General features: G+C 53.5%; 1 protein-coding gene across 7 annotated transcripts in view; it reads left to right on the forward strand.

The window, feature by feature from the left end:
- The window catches only part of HIVEP3 (HIVEP zinc finger 3), a 508,837-nt gene that overhangs the window by 449,853 nt on the left and 41,156 nt on the right, over window positions 1–17,828 (forward strand). For 6 of the 7 annotated variants that reach the window (XM_082466054.1, XM_082466060.1, XM_082466055.1 and 3 more), the window contains 2 exons: window positions 165–5,766; window positions 9,626–9,771. In XM_082466054.1, the coding sequence (XP_082322180.1) occupies window positions 697–5,766; window positions 9,626–9,771 (5,216 nt within the window). In that variant the 5' untranslated portion in view covers window positions 165–696. Of the gene's footprint in view, window positions 1–161; window positions 5,767–9,625; window positions 9,772–17,828 lie in introns of all 7 variants that reach the window. The other variant, XM_082466057.1, reaches the window with a different exon arrangement.

Raw genomic sequence — 17,828 nt, forward strand, 5'->3', positions numbered from 1 at the left:
TGCACAGAGCCTGGAGCTCTGGGTTCGGGTCGGGTCTCCCCGGTTAACCTGTAGGGATCTCACCAGGTTGGAGCTGCCTGAGCTGTGGATGAGTCACAGTAATTCTCTCTTCTCTTCTCTTCTATTTCTGTGTGTGTTTCTGTGTGTGTGCTCTTGTCAAGTAGAAGAGCGTGACTTCCCCTCCGCGGCTGTTCATCTCCAACACGGGACAAAAGAGGAGAAGAGGCGGGACGGAGCTGCCCGCGGTGTCCAGCGTGGCTTCTCTCGTGCGGGGACCAGGGATGCCTGGGCCATGCACACAGCCGTCTCCAGCCGTCAGCGGTTCACATAGCACACAGGGGACTTGTGGGGGGCCACTTGCCACTGCCAACTGAAACAATACAATGGCAACACTGACATCCTTCATGACGTTTCCACGACAGACATTCAGGCAGAAAGTGCTGGCGCGTTTTCTGTCTGCAAAGTAGAGGGCCATGCCTCACTGACGTGAACAGTCTGGGCCCTGATGACCTGCTCTGAGTCCACTTGCACCCAGTGACACTTGCAAAAAAAACTCCCAAAACCATCTTGGGCTTGGCTTCCATAGCTCTTGACCAATGTGGCCCAAGCCAGACGCCTCCTTGGGACGCTTGGATTATTCGTAAATGCGGCCTGCCCCGACCTTCCCTGAATAGCATCTGAAGTCCCGTGGAGGTCATGGATCCTGAACAAAGTGTCAAGGGCACCAAGAAGGCTGAGGGAAGTCCCCGGAAGCGGCTGACCAAAGGAGAGGCCATTCAGACCAGTGTCTCATCCAGCGCCCCGTACCCAGGCAGCGGCACGGCTGCCACCCAAGAGGGCCCCTTCCAAGAGCTCCTAGCCCCACAGCCCTTCCCAGGCCCCTCATCGGTTCTTAGGGAAGGCTCTCAGGAGAAAACAGGCCAGCCGCAGAATCCCCCCAAGAGGTCCTCCATCGAAGCCTCGGTCCACATCTCGCAGATTCCGCAGCACCCTCTGACACCAGCATTCATGTCGCCCGGCAAACCCGAGCATCTCCTGGAGGGGTCCACGTGGCAGCTGGTTGACCCTATGAGACCCGGACCCTCAGGCTCTTTCGTGAGCCCTGGGCTCCATCCTCAGGGCCAACTCCTGCCTTCCCATGCTTCCGTCATTCCTCCCGAGGACCTGCCTGGCATCCCCAAAGTCTTTGTGCCCCGTCCCTCGCAGGTCTCCTTGAAGCCCACAGAAGAGGCACACAAGAAAGAGAGGAAACCACAGAAGCCGGGCAAGTACATATGCCAATACTGCAGCCGCCCCTGTGCCAAGCCCAGCGTGCTCCAGAAACACATCCGCTCGCACACGGGTGAGAGGCCCTACCCCTGTGGCCCCTGCGGCTTCTCCTTCAAGACCAAGAGCAACCTCTACAAGCACAGGAAGTCCCATGCCCACCGCATCAAAGCCGGCCTGGCCTCGGGAATGGGCGGAGAGATGTACCCCCCAGGGCTGGAGATGGAGAGGATCCCTGGGGAAGAGTTTGAGGAGCCCACTGAGGGGGAAAGCACAGATTCGGAAGAGGAAACAGGCAGCACGTCCACTCACCCCGCAGAGCTGTCCCCGAGGCCCAAGCACCCCCTCCTGTCCAGCGGTTTGTACAGCTCTGGAAGCCAGGGTTCCAGCCACGAACGCTGTTCCTTGTCCCAGTGCAGCTCAGCCCCGTCGCTCGAGGACCCTGCCCCCTTCGCAGAGGCCTCATCCGAACACCCCCTGAGCCATAAACCCGAAGACACCCACACGATAAAGCAGAAGCTGGCCCTCCGCTTGAGCGAGAGGAAGAAGGTGATCGACGAGCAGGCGTTCCTGAGCCCGGGCAGCAAAGGCAGCACCGAATCTGGGTATTTCTCGCGCTCCGAGAGCGCCGAGCAGCAGGTCAGCCCCCCAAACACCAACGCCAGGTCCTACGCCGAGATCATCTTCGGCAAGTGCGGGCGGATCGGGCAGCGGACCACCATGCTGACGGCCACCTCCACGCAGCCCCTCCTGCCCCTGCCCACCGAAGACAAGCCCAGCCTGGTGCCTCTGTCTGTGCCCCGGACGCAGGTGATCGAGCACATCACCAAGCTCATCACCATCAACGAGGCCGTGGTGGACACCAGCGAGATAGACAGCGTGAAGCCCAGGAGGAGCTCCCTGTCACGGCGGAGCAGCATGGAGTCGCCCAAATCCAGCCTCTACCGGGAGCCCCTGTCCTCCCACAGCGAGAAGACGAAGCCCGAACAATCACTGCTGAGCCTCCAGCACCCGCCCAGCACCACCCCCCCTGTGCCTCTGCTGAGAAGCCACTCAATGCCTTCTGCCACCTGCACCCTCAGTACCCCCCCACACACCTTCCGAGGCAGCTACTCCTTCGACGACCACGTCGCCGACTCGGAAGCCCTGAGCCGCAGCAGTCAACTGTTTACCTCCCACCCCCGGATGCTCAAGCGTCAGCCGGCCATCGAACTACCTTTGGGCGGGGAGTACAGTTCCGAGGAGGCGGGGCCGAGCAGCAAAGAGGCAGCCTCCAAACCCGCAGATGAACCGGAACCCAGGGAAAGCGACCTCACCAAAAAGACCAAGAAGGGTTTGAAAACGAAAGGGGTGATCTATGAATGTAACATATGCGGTGCTCGGTACAAGAAAAGGGACAACTACGAAGCGCATAAAAAGTACTACTGCTCGGAGCTGCAGATGGCAAAGCCCGTCACCGCAGGTGCTCACGCGTCTCCGGAAGCCGAAAAGAGCCAGGCGGAGCACGAGCCCTGGTCCCAGATGATGCATTACAAACTGGGGAGCACCTTGGAGCTCACTCCACTGAGGAAGAGGAGGAAAGAGAAGAGCCTCGGGGACGAGGAGGAGCCGCCCGCCTTTGAGTCCACAGAGAGTCAGTTCAGCAGCCCCGGGCCATCTGAGGCTGCTCGGAGCCTTCCCTTGGAATCCACCAAGTCACCAGCAGAGCCGAGTAAGTCAGTGCCCTCCCTGGAGGGATCCGCCGGCTTCCAGCCAAGGACTCCCAAGCCAGGGTCCAGTTCAGAATCAGGGAAGGAGAGGAGAACCACGTCCAAAGAAATTTCTGTCATCCAGCACACCAGCTCCTTTGAGAAATCCGACTCTCTGGAGCAGCCCAGCGGCTTGGAAGGGGAAGACAAGTCTGCGGCCCCGTTCTCATCACCCCCGCCCGCCCCGCATGGACGCTCGGCTCACTCCCTGCAGCCCAGGTTGGTCCGTCAGCCCAACATTCAGGTTCCCGAGATCCTGGTGACCGAGGAGCCCAACCGGCCAGACACAGAGCCGGAGCCGCCCCCTAAGGAGCCCGAGAAGACGGAGGAGTTCCAGTGGCCCCAGCGCAGCCAGACACTTGCCCAGCTCCCAGCAGAGAAGCTGCCACCCAAGAAGAAGAGACTGCGCCTGGCGGAGATGGCCCAGTCATCCGGGGAGTCCAGCTTCGAGTCCTCCATGCCTCTGTCTCGCAGCCCGAGCCAGGAGAGCAGTGTCTCTCTGAGCGGGTCCAGCCGCTCCGCCTCCTTCGAGAGGGACGACCACGGAAAAGCCGAGGCTGCCGGGCCCTCGTCCGACACACGCTCCAAACCCTTGGGCACCCACATGCTAACTGTCCCCAGCCACCACCCGCACACCCGCGAGATGCGGAGGTCAGCCTCAGAGCAGAGCCCCAATGTTTCCCACTCCACCCATATGACCGAGACACGCAGCAAATCCTTCGACTACGGCAGCTTGTCCTTGACAGGCCCTTCTGCACCAGCCCCAGCAGCTCCAGCGGCCCCAGCAGCCTCAGCAGCCCCACCAGAGAGAAGGAAATGCTTTTTGGTGAGACAGGCCTCTCTGAGCAGGCCTCCTGAAACCGAGCCAGAGGCCACCCACAAGGGAAGACAGGAGAGTGAGGAACCAAAGCCCTCATCCAGTAAATCTTTGGCCAAAAGCCCATTGCCCCCGATTTCCTCTGCAGCCACCTCACACAGCGGGCACCCGGGAGGCAAGAGCCAGGTGCAGGACAGACCCGCGCTGGGGGCCACTCCACCCTACACAGAAGCGCTGCAGGTGTTCCCCCACCCCATTGCTCAGCTCCCCTTGCAGGAGAAGCCGTACCTGCCCCCGCCCGTCTCCCTTTTCTCCTTCCAGCACCTCCTACAGCATGAGCCAGGGCAGTCTTCAGAGTTCTTCTCCACCCAGGCCATGTCCAGCCTGCTCTCCACACCGTACGCCATGCCCCCGCTTCCTCCCTCCTTATTTCAAGCCCCCCCACTTCCTCTCCAACCGACTGTTCTGCACCCAGGCCAACTCCACCTCCCCCAGCTCATGCCTCACCCAGCCAACATCCCCTTCCGGCAGCCCCCTTCGTTTCTCCCCATGCCTTACCCTGCCTCCTCAGCACTTTCTTCTGGGTTTTTCCTGCCTCTGCAATCCCAGTTCGCCCTTCAGCTCCCTGGTGATGTGGAAAGCCATGTACCCCAGATCAAAACCAGCCTGGCCACACTGGCAACGGGAACCCCTGGCCTCTCCCCCAGCACAGAGTACAGCAGTGACATCCAGCTGCCCCCCGTGGCTCTCCCATCCAGCTGCTCAGCACCCACGTCAGCCCCTCCGCTGGCCCTGCCTGCCTGTCCAGACACCATGGTGTCTCTGGTTGTGCCTGTCCGCATCCAGACCAACATGCCGTCCTATGGGAGCGCCATGTACACCACTCTTTCCCAGATCCTGGTCACCCAGTCCCAGGGCAGCTCAGCAACTGTGGCTCTTCCCAAGTTTGAGGAGCCCTCATGCAAGGGGACGACTGTGTGTGGGGCAGATGTGTACGAGGTTGGGCCCAGACCGGCTGGGGTAAGTGAAGAGCAAAGCAGAGGTTTCCCGACTCCATACCTGAGAGTGCCTGTGACATTACCTGAAAGAAAAGGCACTTCCCTGTCATCAGAGAGTGTCTTGAGCCTGGAGGGGAGTTCATCAACAGTGGGGGGAAGCAAACGTGTCCTTTCACCAGCTGGCAGCCTTGAACTTACCATGGAAACCCAGCAGCAAAAAAGAGTAAAGGAAGAGGAGGCTTCCAAGGCAGATGAAAAACTCGAGCTGGTGAAACCATGCAGTGTGGTGCTTAGCGGCACCGAGGATAGCAAGAGACTAGAGAAGTCCCACTTGGGCAGCCAGGGCCAGGGCAGGAGGGAAGTAGAAACACTGTCCAGCCTGTCCTCAGATCCATCCGACCCAAAGGAAATTCCTCCCCTTCCTCAGCCCTCATTGCCCCGTGTGACAACCCCGGGCTCAGAGGCTTTGAAGGAATATGCCCAGCCGTCTGGTAAACCTCACCGAAGAGGGTTGCTCCCACTGAGTGTGAAGAAAGAAGATTCCAAGGAACAACCTGACCTCCCTCCACTGGCACCTCTCAGCTCACAGCCTCTGTCAGAAACGTCCCCCAGGCCAGCCAAGTTGCAAGAAGGTACGGACTCAAAGAAGGTACTGCAGTTCCCCAGCCTCCACACGACCACTAATGTCAGTTGGTGCTATTTAAACTACATTAAGCCAAATCACATCCAGCATGCAGATAGGAGGTCCTCTGTTTACGCTGGTTGGTGCATAAGTTTGTACAACCCCAACCTTCCGGGGGTTTCCACTAAAGCTGCTTTGTCCCTCCTGAGGTCTAAGCAGAAGGTGAGCAAAGAGACATACACCATGGCCACAGCTCCGCATCCTGAGACAGGAAGGCTTGTGCCATCCAGCTCCCGCAAGCCCCGCATGACAGAGGTGAGTTCAGCCTTGTTTTTCTTCTCCCCACTGATTTTAAAAGTCTTTGCTGAGCTTTTAAAGCCACATTCTCCTCAAGTTCCATTTGCAAAATGAGAGCCAACTGAGTGGGCAGATTTCCTCTCTATCAGCTGTGACTGATCACCTTATCTATTGGGTTTCTTTGTCAGTGTCCCTCATATCATTGGACTAGATACATTTCAATAAAGTGAGCTTTAAAGTGATCCACTTTCCCATTAGCTTCTATTGAGAAATCAAAGACACAATCTCAGCCAAAAGACAGCTGGAAAACTGCCACTCCAACATACATTTCTCCCTTATCTGGTTAGTCTTTTCCTATTCTCCACATCTACCATTTCTGTTCTCTGGTGCCACTTGAAACCTTCCCATTGTCAGAGAGTCTAGAATTTGATGCAAATGACTCCTGAAATATTCCTTCTTTCTTTTCTGTGAGTAGGAGAGCAAATAGAGCTTGGCTGCAGTATCCCTCTTTACCAGTAGGTGGCAAGGTCACAGCTTGACTCATCTATGCTGGTGGTAGCGCACAGCCCCGACTAAGGGCTCATGTTTACTCCTCCATTGCCTCTGACTTGAGGCTGCATCAGGAGGCATAAAATGAACTGATCCCTGCAAGTTCAGGAAGATTGACATTTGATAATTCCAAGTTTGCTTCATACCAGTGACACCTCCGTATCCTGACAAGGCCAGCGTAAGGATTTAGGCCATGATGTGCTATGCTGACTTGATATTTGTGGAATAACAATTGGTCTTATTGGTTGAGTAGACTCACTGTGCCAGGCATTGCTCTGTGCCCGTGAATCCAGTTGATGCTCATCTCCACCTGTGAGGTAGCAGTATCATCTTCATTCTGTAGATGAGGGAACTGAGGGTCAGAGGGTGAGAGAGGTCCAGGTCACATGGCAAATATTTGGCAAACCCAGAATTTGAACCCAAACCTGTCTGACTCCAGAGAGTCTATTTTTCTTCTTTCAATTATTTGAGGAAAGAAAACCTTAAAAGTGACTGCAAATTTAGAGATGTTCATTAGTGTGTCTTCAGACCAGATTCTTTGACCAAATAAGTCCCCTAAATTCCTATTGTAGATAAATGAACAAAACTATGTTCGATAACTTCTCCTATATTTGTATCCTGCTCTTTTATTGAGTGACTTTTGTGCATTGAATTTGTCCTTAGCTCTACTTGATATTCTTCACCAAACTGTTTCCCAAATTTATTCTCTAAATATCCTTGTCAGTCTACAGACATCCTTAACTGAGGTTTCCACTTTCGCCGTAAACATCATGACTGATTTTCTCTCCAGTGTCTCTTACTGGCGATGGCTACTCCCAAGATGCTGTTGTAATTATATTCACACTTAGAACTTATAGTGCACTTACTATGTACCAGGTACTGTGCTCAGTGTTACTTTTATCCTCACAACCACCTTGGCAGGGTTCTATATCACTATATGATTGATAAAGAGACTAAAGCATGAAGAAGTCAGGTAACTTGCACAAGGCCCCACACACAGTAAATATCCTGGCTTCAAAACTAGATCTCACTCCAAAGTTCTTTTGGATGCTCAGGACTGCTCCTCTGTTTTAATGATTGAACACTGAAAGGTGGTTTAAGAAAAACAAAGAGTTAATTTGGCTTAACTGGGTTTGACAATCATTTGTTTAAAATGCTGCTTTCCTAAAATGAGCTGAACCGTGCACACTTTTTCCTGGAATATTCCATTTGATTCACTGGCATGTTGCCTACCAGAAGCTCACCAGTCTGGTCCGTTAATGTAACTGCATGGCCCACTGATTGATGCCTTTCTATAATTACACCTCTCTCTGGTCTCAGCTTGCGTATCTCCAGTGACTGGGCACTCACCACCTCTTAGTACAACCCAGCCCATCTTGGGACAGTGCTTTAAGAAAGTTCCCTATTATACTGAGCTGACATTTGTCATCCCATAGCTTCCATTCCCTGTTAGTAGCTCTGAAAAGGCCCTTTGGGCTATATCAGCATTTCAAAGCTCTTCCTAACCATCTTTGTGCAGGTCTATGCCACCCAGTCAGGTTTGAGTTTGGTCACACACATTTTTTTTCAATTTAAACCCTGGAGAAACCCAAGCTTATACAAGAGTTCACTTTGCAGCCACATTTCATCCCCCAGGTTTCTCCTTCCTTTTTTCTCTTTGGGGATCATTTTGACAACCACATGCACTATTGCAAAGAGATTAAGAGCAAGGGCTTCAGTGCCAAGTTGCCCGAATTTGAATCCCACTATCTCACTTACTAATTGACCTTGGGCCAATTACTTAACCTCTCTGAACCTTGGTTTCCTCATCGATAAAATAGAGACAATAATAATACTTGGCTCATAGGACTGTAGAGGTAATTAAATGAGTTAAAATATGCAAAGTGTGTTTAGAACAGTGGCTGGCACATTGGCACTTGATCATCATTATCTGCAGTTATTCACATTATTATCATTAAAAGCTAAAGTGGATCCCTGGTCCGCTGCTCAATTCCAACAGTGTTTCCTGGTAGAGTGGCTCCTGCCACCAAAACCAGCCTCCTCTAGCTTGACCCTGACATCACAGCTGGTTGTGAGACAGAAGTCACTCATCAGCCTGGGGGAGGCCTCTTGGTCCTTCCATGGATGGCCCAGATGGCAGGCTGAGATGGAAGTGAAAACAGCATGCTCTGGAAATCCCTGGGTATTGCATAAAATCACCTGCCTTCTGCCAAAGCAGCAGTCCATAGCCTCACTTGGTTTCCACTCCCCATCTCCAATTCTGAAGAGATTTTTTGGGGGGAGGGGGTCACTGAATCATAGAAGTTGACCCTGGAATGAATCTCCAAGATGGTCTAATCCCCTCAGACTCTGAGGCCCAGAGAGGTGAAGTAGTTCACCCAAGGGTGGCTCAGCATGCAGTGGCCTATGTGGTGCTAGAACTCAGATTCCCTGATTCCCAACCAGCTACCTTTCTGCTGAGCCCCAGCCCATCCTTGTAGGGGCAGCTGTGGTGACTGGCACAGGGACTTCTGTCCTTAGATTGTCCCAGCACCGGGAGACAGGGTTGCTCCTCCTGCCGGCTATCAACAGTGCAGTTCCTCATGACCTTAATGACAGTGGCATGAAGTAGGATAAGAATCTCACTGCTGGCCCCAGCCCCCAGCCCAGCATCGCTGCTTCCTATTAAAGGATGCACCCACCCCTGCCACCATCAGAGGATCTAGGAGACATGTTATCCAGCCAGCTCTCACCACTGAGGCCCTTATCTCTTGAAGAGAACGGGTTCCCTGAGAGGCACGCCCGCCAGGTCCATGCCCATCAGTGGGCGGCACAACTTCTCTGTGTCCGGCTCGGGGGAGGGGGACTGGGTGGGGTGCTATTGGTCAGGGCCTTCAGGAGACCTGCGTTCTGCTCCCAGCAATGCCCTTAACTTGCTGCGTGACCTTGACTTTCTCATCTATAAAAGAAAATTGGGCTGGTTAATCTCCAAAGGTGGAGCCTTCATTTATGTATTCAGCATTCCTCAAATGCCTTCTCTGAGGCTGGTGTGACCGAGGAGACCAAGATGAGGGCCTGTCCCCAGAAACCCCTAGACTAGTGTGAAAAAGAGAGCAAACACAGCTGTCATGGGAAGGCCTGGTCTTCCCCTGAAAAATACCTGGTCCGAGTCCCAGTTCTGACTTCACCTCTCTGAGGATCCGTTTCCCTCCTTCTGTAACGTGGGGCTAATAGCACCTCTTCACTGGGTAGAGGGAGGATGAAGTGTAGGTGTGCGATGCCATCAAAGGCATCATTCCGTGACCACCCGTTAACCAGCCATGATTTTGTCATTCCTGCGGTGGGCCAGGTTCGCCTCCCTTCGCTGGTTTCCCCGGAAGGCCAGAAAGAGATAGCTAGAGTGGAGAAGGAAGAGGAGAAGCGAGGGAAGCCGGAGGAGGACGCTCCTGCCTCCAAGAGAGGGGAGCCGGCGAGGATCAAAATCTTCGAAGGAGGGTAAGAATCACCTTTGGTTTGCAATGTCTGCTTCCCATGCAGTAAGAGCTCGCGCCCGCCCGAGGGCTGGGGGTGGTGTCGTCTGCGTTCAGAGGTGGTGAACATCTCAATGGGCAGGGCTGTGCCCACAGGAACCCTGGGCTTCCGGCCTTCCAGGAGGTGCCATCTTTGTGGGACTCGCTGACCACCTCTGTTAAGGAATGCGGGCTCCTTGGTTGGGGGTGGGGTACGCCAGGTATGTGCTGGGGACTGGAGCCGCCTGGGTCTTCCCCCAGCCTCTCTTTCCTCACACGCTGGCTGGGTTCCTAGACCCCGCATTGGGATTGATAGTGATTCTCCCAGGTCCTGTCCGGACTGCTGTTAACCTTGGTGTATGTTCCCCAAAAGTCACCTCTGTCCTGCCTAAGCAGCCACCGTGGCAGGCCTGGTGTCCCACAGGGGCACTCGGGCTCTGCTGACAAGGCTGTTGACAGGGCTGATAGCGCACTGCACATACCAGCTGTGTACACCGGTCTCTGTTCTGTCTGGCCGGAGTCCAGGACTCATTGGTTGGTAAATATTTAGAATAATACTCCTGGTTTTTCACCGTCGGTGCTTTGTCTTTGTAAACCTAATGATAGAAACATCTCAGAACTCTCAACTGTGGGGCTCCCCGGGCTCCAGCAGGCTGCCTGGTTTCAGACCTGCTTTGTGGAAGTGTTGTGCAAGCTGTGTTCTTCGTGACCACGTGTGTGCTTCTTGGGACGTGGGTGTCTGTACGCAGGTCCCGTGGTGTCTGTCTCAGGGTCCTGTGTCTGTGTCCCCAGTGTGATCAATGCAGCCCTCGTCCTACCCAGTCCTGAATGATAACAGCACGGAGGAAAACCTACCTCCCAAGGAAGATGGTCCCCATGAGCCCCAGCCAACACCGAATGTTATGGGACCTACGATTCTCCAGCACCTGCAGGTGCCTAACTCACAAGGTCAAAGTGGGAGGTGCTGGATTCCTCTGTAGCGCGGGGAGAGCAGACACTACCCAGCTCCCCAAGGCCACCAGTGGGCATCCTCCGGTGGCACTGACCAGCAGGGGCTCTCAGGAGAAGGAGTGTTTGGAAACTGAACTTGGGGGCTTGGCTTGTCATAGAGACAGGGAGGGGATCAGAGAGGGCAAACATCCTGCAGTGGCAGGGACACGTCCCCCGGGGGGGAGAAATATCCTTTTCAGACTTCCAGTAACTGCTCCAGTGAGAAACACTAGACCAGCGGTTTTTCGAAATATTTACCCTCCTTCCATCTGGGGACTGACGGGTATCCTCTTCTGCTACTTGGTTAGAGCGCCCCCGTGTGTCTCTGTGTTCTCACATCATTGGGGTCCTCCAAAGGCCACATAAGACTTCATCCTGGGATTGGTGCATCGGTCACAGCCTTCTCCCAGCAGTTTCAAGGACCATCTGTGGGGCCCCAGGGGGAGGCTGAGTGTTAGCGGCCATGAAGGAGGGGGTTTGCTTCTGCCCTGAGAGGCAACTGTCCCCAGACTGGAGATCTGGTTCCAGGCGGCTCCCTGCTGCCCTCATTCCCCCCCGGGAAGCCTGAGCCCCAAAAGAGTAGTTGGTAGGAGCCTCTCCCCACCCCAGTTAGTTCACAGCTTCAGCCACCGGAGTCTCTGCCACGCGGTCTACCTTCAGCTGAAAGGTGAAGACCACACCTGAGTCCCCTTCTCCTCTTCCTACAGCCTAGGCAGGGGTCCTCACTGTAACCTACCCCCACCGTCCCACCCAGGTCATCATTTAATCCTACCTGCTCTGTTCAGAATCTCCCTCTCTTCCCAGGTCCAGCATCCCTGCCCCCGAGCAGCTCTCCCACTTACCTGTTCCACTCAGACAATCCCCTCACCTCTCCAGCTCTGCTTCCCATCTGTAAAAGGCGATAATTACATACTTTGTGGATGGTCAGGGGATCCTGTTGCCGCCCCGTGTAAAGGCTGCAGTTCATGGTGCTGACAAATGGGCATCGGAGCATTTTTTCACCATTGCGTCCGTCGCTTTTATCCCCTCCAGGGTAATCTCACTCTGTCTGTCAGCTGCGAAGAACGTCATCCTCACTCTCTCTACTTGTCACATCTAATTTGAGCGCTTTGGTGGGGGGGGTTATGTAATGCCGCCGGTCAGGTCATCTTCTCCTGCAGCCCCGCTGTCCCATCTGGGCCCCCGCTGTACCTCCCACCCTCCCTTCTGGTGACCCCTCAACATTTACAGCTCTCTTGGGGCTGGTGTCACCCCCAGGAGCGTTTGCAAATGTGGGCATGAGAGTTTGGGTTGTCACAGAACTGGGAGCACCTCTGGCATTTCATGGACAGGGCTGGGTATGTGACCATCCTATCACCAACCACAGAACCACCTGTCCCACCCAAAATGCCAAGGGTGCCCCCACCCAGAAACACTGAATAGACCCTTCAGGCACACCCACCTGAGGTCACCAGGGCTTTGCCTTAGGCCCATTTCTTCCTTCTTTCCTTCCTTCCTCCCTCCCTCCCTCCCCTCCCCCCCCTCCCTTTTTTTATTTCTGTCTTTTGTGGGTTTTTTTTAACACAGCAAGTATTTGTACTTCACTCCAATACCTGTTTGACAAGGGTCTGCAATGGGGTTCTGTTCCTGGGAGTCACACAGAGATCCAGGCCAGCCAAGGCCGAGAGGGTAAGATGGGACAGTGGTGCCTTGTGCACTGACTCTTCAGGCTTCCACCCAGAAGCTTCTGCTCCCATCTCATCTGCCAGAGCAAACCGCAGGCCTCACCCAGCTCCCTGAGAGTGGGGAAGCACAGCCCTGCCATGCACAGGGGAGGACCAGGGCTCTTTGGTAGACAGCACTGACTACTCCAGAGGATTTACCGTACATCTGCAACTTGTTGTTTCTACTCAGTGATGTTCTGAGATGTAGTCAGGTTGATCCATGTAGATCTAATTCATGGCCGTGAGTCAAGAGACCAGACAGCAAGAGTAGACGCTGGATGAGTCCAACAGGCAGGAGTCTTCTCATCACTAGTCTCCTTACTATTCTTCTTGACGTCCAACCCAGCAGTTGATCCATCACTCAATCCATCCAGGAGGAGCTATTTATTCAGTGCCTTATGGGTGCTCTGTGCCAGAAGATGCCCAGAGCCAAGGGGGTAAACTGTGCTTCTCCTCTCAAGGAGCTTGGTTCAGGTGCAGCACAAGGCCCGGTGCTGAGGTGTGGACCCCCAATATTGAGATGATCACAGCAGGCAAGGACTCTTGAGGCTGGAGTAGCCAGAGATGGCTTCCTGGAGGGGGAGGGCTAGGCCTGGAGGGTGCATGAGACTGGGACAGGCAGAGAGGAAAGGTGGGTCGGTCGGCAGTCTGGGTATAATGGTGACTCACGCACCTGGTCAGTCAGACTGGTTTCTTCTGGCCTTGAGTGGTCTCCCTGGTCGCCGTCATCCACCTCCTTGGCTTCAAACCTCACTGTGCCAAGGACACTAAATGTGAGTCTCCAGCTAGGACCTCACTCCTGAACTATAGACCATTGCTTCTGATGCCTCACAGGCACCTCTGCCTGGGAGACTAGGGCACCTCGAACTCAGCATGAGTTGGACCAAGCCCTCCAATTGCCACCAACAACATCTCCTTCCACTTCCAGAGCCCAGATGATGCGCCCAGCCCTTCACACTCAAAACCTTAATGTCATCTTGGACACCTTCTTCTCCCCCAACCCTCCACCTCCCAATTAGTCCCCAAAGTCTGATGTCCACACCAAGTGGTCCATGACTCAGAGGTGGTCTCTCTGCACTCCCTGTACCACGGCTCTTACCCCCCTCTCTCCAGGCCCCCATGTTGGTGCTATTGGGTGTCTTTGATCATGATTCTACCTGTGTCACACCTCTGCTCCAGAGCCTTCTATGGCTGCCTTACCTGCCGGATCCAGTTGAAACTCAGGCTGGTCTTCCTGGCCCCACAGTCTCACTCACCCCTGTTGTGCTTCTCCTTCTGTGCCTGCTGGGCTCTGCCCATTGCCAAATCCTAACCACCTCCAAAGGGCGGTACTCAGCCCTCTCCTCTAACTAACCTCTCAGATACCTCCATACTCCCTAGTTCTCTGCGTTACTTCTGGAATAACAGTGGTACGGAAATCCATTCCTGTCTCCCCTGCAAGTCCCCTCTTGGCTTGGGTCCCAGGGCCATGCTTTGTCCACGCTATACATGCGTTCCTATTTACCGCATTGATTTCCGGCACCCAGCCCCCGCCCTGCATTCCCCGTCCCTTCCACACCCGAACGCAGTCTGCATCTTCCAGGCAGCCTCCGGGAGTGCCCATCAAGAGCGTGTTGACTTTCTCACCCAGCATCCCTGCATTTGCCTCGGTTGTTTCAGAAGGGCTCCTTTGTTACGAGAATGTTGATTTTACACCTACAAAGTTATACGGTTCATTGAGGGTAATGCCTGTGTTGTCCTAACTCAAGTTCACTTGTTGCAAGGAAAGCTGAGAGCTCAGCCCAAAGGGCTGGTGTGGAAGAGGAGGCTAGAATTGATAGGAGCTACCTGGATGCCATAAGTGATCATCCAGGCCCAGCTGGGGGTTGGGGGGGGGGGGGGAGGGGTCGGTGCTTAGGCCTGAAGGGAATGATGAGATCAGAGGGTGAAACCATGGAGGCCAGGCCCAGCTGGGGTGGGGAGTCCTCAGAAAGGTGGCCATTGTCAAGGGGCAAGGGGTGGGCTGGGTTTAGAGGGGCAGCCCAGCCTCAACTTGGAACTGGAATACAGGGCAGGGGACAGAAGCCCAGCTGTGGGCTGGGCCAGTGAGTGTGGGTATGGTGACTCACAGGCATGGGGCTGTCCGGGGCTGCCTCCCAAGCCCTTCAGGCCTTCAGTAGAAGGCATCCACGCCAGACCCTGCCACCACCAATGGCAGGACTCAGCCATTGAGGGAGGACCATCTGTGCTCCTGTCCAAGGGTACTGACCCCCATCTCTTCCCAGCTCTCCAGTACCGCCCAATACATCCCTCCAGCCACTGCCTCTCTCCTAGCCCCTTCAATTCAGCACATCCAAACTTAAAGTTTCCCACCTTAAAAACATTCCTTTTACTAAAGGGCTTATTCGCCAGATTTTTCTGTTTTCCTCAAAAGGAAAACTCCGGAAAGCGATGACTATACTTGCTCACGTCTCATCTTTCCTCCCATCCTCTCTCAGACTCATGCCAGTGGGGCGCTGGTCTCATCACACCTCAAAGGCTGCGCTTATCAAGGTCAACAGTGACCTCCAATGCTGAAGAATTCCGTGGTCAGTTCTCATTTCTCTTCTTTCCTGACCTGCTGGCAGCATTTGACACAGGTGACCCTTCCACCCTCCTCAAAACACTTTGTCCCCTGGTTTCCAGGCGGCCATCTTTCTTGACCCTCCTCTTCTTTGCCAGCAGCACTTTCTCATCATCTTTGGTGATTTCCCACCATCTCCTGATCTCTAAACATTAGGGCCCCTAGGGCTCAGCCCCTGGGCTTCCCCTTTTCTCTGTGTAAACTCACTCCCAAGGTGGCTCTGTGTACCATCTATAGGCTGATGACTCCCAGACTCGCATTTCCCGCCGGACTTCTCCCCGGAGCTCCGTGTCAGGTCTCAGCCATCTGTGTGATGGTCACCTGGGCGTCCAATGAACTCATCCTTAGAACACAGCACAGCAGATGCTGAAGAACCACTGTGACTCCTGGGGCTCTTGGTATATTTGTTAAAGAAATTATTTTGAAAGTTTGCTTAATTTGGTACAGTTCCACTTGAAGGAGTTATATTTTTAACAGGTGTGCTTTTCTAGCTCATGTATTTTCATTTCTAATAGCTGAATTTATTTTTATTGAGGTCTGAGAGTTTATGCAGTATATCCACATGTGGTTTATTGTGTACCTATATTTTTAAAAGCAAGCACGCGTGCGCACGCATATGTGTGTGTGTATTTATGAAATAGTAGCTTGGAGAGAATAGTTTTAATTTTTAAAAATTTAAAGTTTGTTTGCTAATAATTTTTCACAAACCCATTTCTTCTTGGACTTTGAAACCTAAAAGTGCAGCATATTTTCTATCCTAAATTTCTAAATTTCTACTCTGTGTAGCCCCATCTTACTGTGAACACCAGATTAAGGATGTTGTTGAATTATGCCTTGGGAATATTTGTTACCTCTGTATATTTATTGGGGACCAAATTGATTAAACTATGAATTAAATACATAATAATAAGTTGGAGGTTTTTGGATAGGTGTAAAGAATAAACTCCGCAGGTAAACCACTCAAAAAATCCAAACTGGAACAAAAAAAGCTTGCTACCGATGTGTTCATAACGTAAAGGTTGTGAAATGTAAACATAGGCAGAGAAACTGTGTGCATTTGCTCATTCGCTGAATGTCTTTTTGAAAGTTTTTTGAGTGGCCAAAGAAAAAAGATATACTTTGTAAGAAGGAAGCAAAATCACTTGTTCAAACTGCACAGGCAACTTCATTTTTCCTGTCTTCAGGCCCCAAACGGCTCTGTCTCACCTCCATTAACAAATCCTGTCAACTCACCCTGTGAAACCATATCCAGAATCTGCCCATTTTTCCCACCTCCTGGGTCAAACCACTGCCAAGATTCATCTGGTTTGTCACAGTGTCCTGCTGTAATCTTCTGCTTCCACCCTTACCCACTACAGTGTATTCTTAACCCGGCAACCAGAATGATCCTGTTTAACATCAGCAGACCCTGTCACTCCCACTCTGCACCCTCCACAGCCCACAAGTGGCCTGCGTGTGCTGGCCCCAGGTCCTCCCTGACCTCTGCCTACCCCTCTACCCCTTGCTTCCTGTGCTCCAGCCGAGGATCTCTGTCAGACATGCTTCTGCCTCAGGGCCTTTGCACTTGCTGTGCCCGCTGCCTTGAACACTTTTTTTTTTTAATAAATTTATTTATTTTATTTATTTATTTTTGTCTGCTTTGGGTCTTCGTTGCTGCACACGGGCTTTCTCTTGTTGGGGCTAGCGGGGGCTACTCTTCACCACAGTGTGCAGGCTTCTCATTGTGGTGGCTTCTCTTGTGGAGCACAGGCTCTAGGCACGTGGGCTTCAGTAGTTGTGGCACGTGGGCTCAGTAGTTGTGACTCGTGGGCTCTAGAGCGCAGGCTCAGTAGCTGTGGCGTACGGGCTTAGTTGCTCTGTGGCATGTGGGATCTTCCCGGACCAGGGCTCGAACCTGTGTCCCCTGCATTGGCAGGCGGATTCTTAACCACTGCGCCACCAGGGAAGCCTCTGCCTTGAACACTTTTTCCAGGGTCCCGCAGCTCCCTCACTTCCTTCAGTCACACTTTGGTGAAGCCTTCCCAGGCCACCCTCCCACATGTACCCTCCTCTAGCATTTCTTATCCCCCTTCCCTTCCCTGCTTTATTTTTCCCCAGAAAGTCACTAGTTTGTTTCTGTTTCCTCCACCAGAATGTACACCCTGTGAGAGGACAGGAATTGTGCTTTATTCATTGCTGTATCCCCAGTGCTAAAATGGTGCCTAGCAGTGCTAGAGAATGTTTATTAAATGAAGGAATCTCCCTTTACCTGAGACCTCAGGTGAGGGGCCGGATCCCTGAACTCAGCAGCTCTCAGAATCCGTGACAGGGTGGACGCTCTGGGTCTCAGGAAGGAGCAAGGACACAGAATCAGGGCCAAACCAGGCCGGACAGGACCAACCCACCAACCTGGAGTCAGGCTTGCTCTGGGAAGGTGAAGTCAGGTGGCCTCAGCTATGGGGCAAGCACCTGGGGCTGGGAGCCAAGGTCATTTGCTTGCTGACCTGCCTTGCAAGTGTTACAGGTAAAAATGAAACATGATTCCAAAAGGGACCAGCTCATGGGCTGCCAGCTCCTAGGCCAGTGCCTGCTCTGAGCAGATCCCTTGTGTCTCGGGGGCCGGAGAGAAGTGGTCTTGGGACCCAACTCTGGATAGAGGCTGCTGTCCTTCCTGGGTGAGTCCAGGCTGCCAGGGCCCTGTCTTCTTCCTGATCCAGTGCCTTGGTTTCTCTTTAATTCTCAGACTTCTCCCTGGAAGTGTAGACATGC

Source organism: Balaenoptera physalus (assembly GCF_965194825.1).
Source record: "Balaenoptera physalus genome assembly, chromosome: 1".
Classification (NCBI taxonomy): Eukaryota; Metazoa; Chordata; class Mammalia; order Artiodactyla; family Balaenopteridae; genus Balaenoptera; species Balaenoptera physalus.